Raw genomic sequence first — 4,005 nt, forward strand, 5'->3', positions numbered from 1 at the left:
ATATATATATATATATATATATATATATATATATATATATATATATATACACACACACACATACACTGTAGCAGTGGATGTGAACCTTCTCCAGCACTATATAATCCAGGAGGGCCTCTCCTGTTACTGCGAAATAGATTACTAGAACTTTGGTTATCATGACAAGACTTGGGACGAATACTGGAGTTGTTTCCCCGTTGCCTTCTCCAGGCTTGTGGGATTTGAACTCAGAATGTAGAGAGCCAGAAGATATGCCTTAAAGCACCTCTGGCCAATGTTCAGCAATTCTACCACTCTCCCACCTGCAGAGAATGTGAAAGGAAGTGTTTTGCTCAAGAACACAATGTGCCGCCCAGTCGAGGAATCGAACTACAATCCAGTGACATAAGTGCAACACCTTACCCAATAGGCCATGTGCCTTCACACACACACACGCACACACACACACAACTACCATTATCTGTGACTATTCCTCTTTTTATTCATCCTCTACTCCGCTCTCTTCGTATCCCAGTTCTTCTTATTACCCATAATTCTCATTTTTCTTCCTCTTTCTACTCCTCCTCCCCACTATTGCCTTATAATCAGTCCCCTCTCTTTTACATACAACCCCACCCTTCACTAATAGGCCAAATAAGTTCATCTGTTGTTGTTAATGACAACCAAAGTCATCACATGGGAGGAGAAGACAGGGCATGATGTGTCCAGCTGTGGTCAATCAATCCAATGCATGCTAGGAAGGGTCCGATGCAGGTCAGGCATTTGTGGGACAGAAGGCAAGGATTTGGACAGGGACTTGTATCATTTGTGTCTTCTTTGTGCTCCCTGCAACCCTGTTCTGTTCATAGGAGGTGGCCCCTCTTTTGTCACAGCTTAGCCAAGCAGGGTGGTCTTGCACTTGCATGTCCCAAGTATTGGGGTTGATCTCAAAGCTCTTCAATCAGCCATTTAAAGACAGTCTTTATTACCTGAGCTGTTGACCTCCTGAACCAATTACACTATGACAACTTATATATGAATATATATATATATATATATATATATATATATATATATATATATATATATATATATGGTGACCTGTAACACTACCCACGTGATTCCTTCTTCCACCTCACCCACACCTGTCTTCTTGGTGCATAATTATTGTGGCTTTTTTTAAAATAAATTTTATTCAACAAAAACAATAACAACATGTAACAAAAAACATCTTTAAATGATTATTCCGGAGCATATTCACCATCTTCTTCGGTTACTGCTTCCCATTTGCTTGGCAGACGGTCAGACCATCATTTAAAGATGTTTTTTTTAAAAATATTGTCATTGTTTTTGTTGAATAAAATTTGTTGAAAAAAAAACTGCAATCATTATGCACTAACCTAATACTTACCATAATATCTCTTGTTTGTTCCAGTTTGCGTTTGTGCCGTTTACAACCTAGATATAAATACCACCACCACCTCCACCAGAATAAATCCTGGGGTCGATTTGCTTGACTAAAGGCGGTGCTCCAGCATGGCCACAGTCAAATGACTGAAACAAGTAAAAGAATAAAAGAAGAATATATAAGTGAAGGAGTGCAGCTTAGTGGTTAGCGTACTCAACTCCTGATCATGAGGCTGTGAGTTCCAATTCCTGCTGGGTCACTATGTCCTTGAGCAAGACACTTGATTTCACGTTGCTCCACTCCACTCAGCCAGTGAAAATTAATAGTGTCTGTCTTTCAAAGGGGCCAGCTTTGTCACACTTTATCTCTCACTGAATCTCCTTGGGAAACTACATTAAGGATATGCCTGTCTGTGGAGTACTCAGCCGCTTACATGTTAATTTCACGTGCAAGCTGTTCCATTAAGTGGGCCAACTGGAACACTCTTCGCGAAGACCTGTTGGGGCAAGTGAGATCGAGACTGAACCAAATTCGATGACTGGCACCCATGCCAGTGAAGCGCTAACAGCACCATCCGAGCGGGATCACTGCCAGAGCAACGGTCTCGCTTCTGTGCCAGTGGCACGTAAAAAGCACTATTTGAGCGCAATCGTTTCCAGCTTCGCCTTACTGGCACTCGTGCCGGTGGCATGTGAACAAAACATTGGACTGACTCCTGTGCAGGTGGCATGTAAAAAACACCATTTGAGCGTGGCCATTGCCAGTACCGCCAGACTAGCCCTCATGCCAGTGGCACGTAAAAAGCACCCACTACACTCTCGGAGTGGTTGGCATTAGGAAGGGCATCCAGCTGTAGAAACTCTGCCAGATCAGATTGGAGTCTGGTGCAGCCATCTGGTTCACCAGTCCTCAGTCAAATCGTCCAACCCATGCTAGCATGGAGAACGTTTTATTTGTTTCGGTCAGGTGACTGTGGCCATGCTAGAGCACCACTTTTAGTCAAAGAAATCGACCCCAGGGTTTATTCTTTGTAAGCCTAGTAGTTATTCTATCGGTCTTTTTTGTCAAATGGCTAAGTTACGGGGACATAAACATAGTAACATCGGTTGCCAAGCGATGGTGCAGAGACAGATAGACAGACATACACACATTCTCAGTTTTATATATATATATATATATTTATATATTGCTGAGTGGTTGGTGTTGGGAAGGGCATCCAGCTGTGAAAATCCTGCCAAAACAGACACAGAAGTCTGGTGCAGGCTTCTGCCTGGTCGACTCTTGTGAAACTGTCCCACCCATGCCAGCATGGAAGGCGGATGTTAAACAATAATGATGATGATGATGATGATATACATATTAATTGGCAGAACAGAAGTTACAGACTGACTCTATTAAGAGATTTGTGCATCGATGCTTATGAACCTGCACAATGCACTACCAATGCACAAACCTCCTAGCCCTTCCTAACGCCAACCACTCTGAGAGTGTAGTGGGTGCTTTTACGTGCCACTAGCATGAGAGCCAGTCCGGCAGCACCGGCAACAACAATGCTCAAATGTTGTTTTTCATGTGCCACCAGCACATGTGCCAGGAAAGCGACTCTGGCAATGATCATGCTCAAATGGCGCTTTTTATGTGCCACCGGCATGGGAGCCAGTCAGTAGCCCTGGCAATGTCCCTCCACCATCACTTGACAACTGATGTTGGTATGTTTACATCCCCGTAAGAATAAGTACTAGGCTTACAAAGAATAAGTCCTAGGGTCGATTTTTTTCGACTAAAAGGCAGTGCTCCAGCATGGCCGCAGTCAAATAAAAGAATAAAAGAATGAATGTTTTTATGTCACTTTAAAATTGTAGAACAGCAGTGAGAAGCACAAAAATTATCAGAAGCAATCAAACGATGGCTTGTGAGGCCAAAACGTAACAGCTGTCATCAGGCTGAAACTCAAACAAGGGAGTATAATGTTTCTCGTTTCATATATTTATAGATTTTTATATTTTTCTTTGGTTTTTTTATTGAAAAAGCAATAAAGAATGATTTGATCAAAAATTGTTTACATTTTTCCGCTGTTTGGTTTTTGTTTTAGGCTGGCGAAACCACCGTCTCGAAGATGGCCTTTTTTGACATTGAAATTGGTGGCAAAGAAGCCGGCCGAATTGAGTTCGGTCTTTTTATGGAAACAACTCCTAAAACTGCAGAAAATTTCTATCAATTGGCAACTGGAGAAAATGGTTATGGTTACAAAGGCTCCAAATTTCATCGAGTTATTAAAGATTTTATGATCCAAGGTTGGTCATCATATTTGATTTTTTTTATGATTATTTATATTCGGTTTTTTTTTATGGTCCAAGGCCAGCCATCATCATCACCATCATCATCATCATCATCACTGCTGTCGTCATCATTGTTATCATGACTTAATGTCTGTCTTCCACGCTGACATTAAAGGTTGGATGGTTTGATGGGCTCCAACAAACAAGGGAACTGCATTGAGCCCCAGTGACTTCTGGTTTCCACAGCTGGACTCCCTTGGTTTAAGGCCAACCACTTCACACACTGCTCTCGGTACTTTTTCTCGTGACACCGGCACTAGTGAGGTTACTGTGTGACTT

The 4,005-nt window shown here is 42.1% G+C and overlaps 1 protein-coding gene across 1 annotated transcript in view; it reads left to right on the forward strand.

The window, feature by feature from the left end:
* Positions 1-4,005, forward strand: part of LOC106875995 (peptidyl-prolyl cis-trans isomerase B) — an 18,493-nt gene that overhangs the window by 9,534 nt on the left and 4,954 nt on the right. Inside the window, exon 2 of the mRNA XM_014924343.2 lies at positions 3,480-3,681. Within this exon, the coding sequence (XP_014779829.1) occupies positions 3,480-3,681 (202 nt within the window). The remainder of the gene's footprint in view (positions 1-3,479; positions 3,682-4,005) is intronic.

This window comes from Octopus bimaculoides, chromosome 1 (assembly GCF_001194135.2).
Source record: "Octopus bimaculoides isolate UCB-OBI-ISO-001 chromosome 1, ASM119413v2, whole genome shotgun sequence".
Taxonomy (NCBI): Eukaryota; Metazoa; Mollusca; class Cephalopoda; order Octopoda; family Octopodidae; genus Octopus; species Octopus bimaculoides.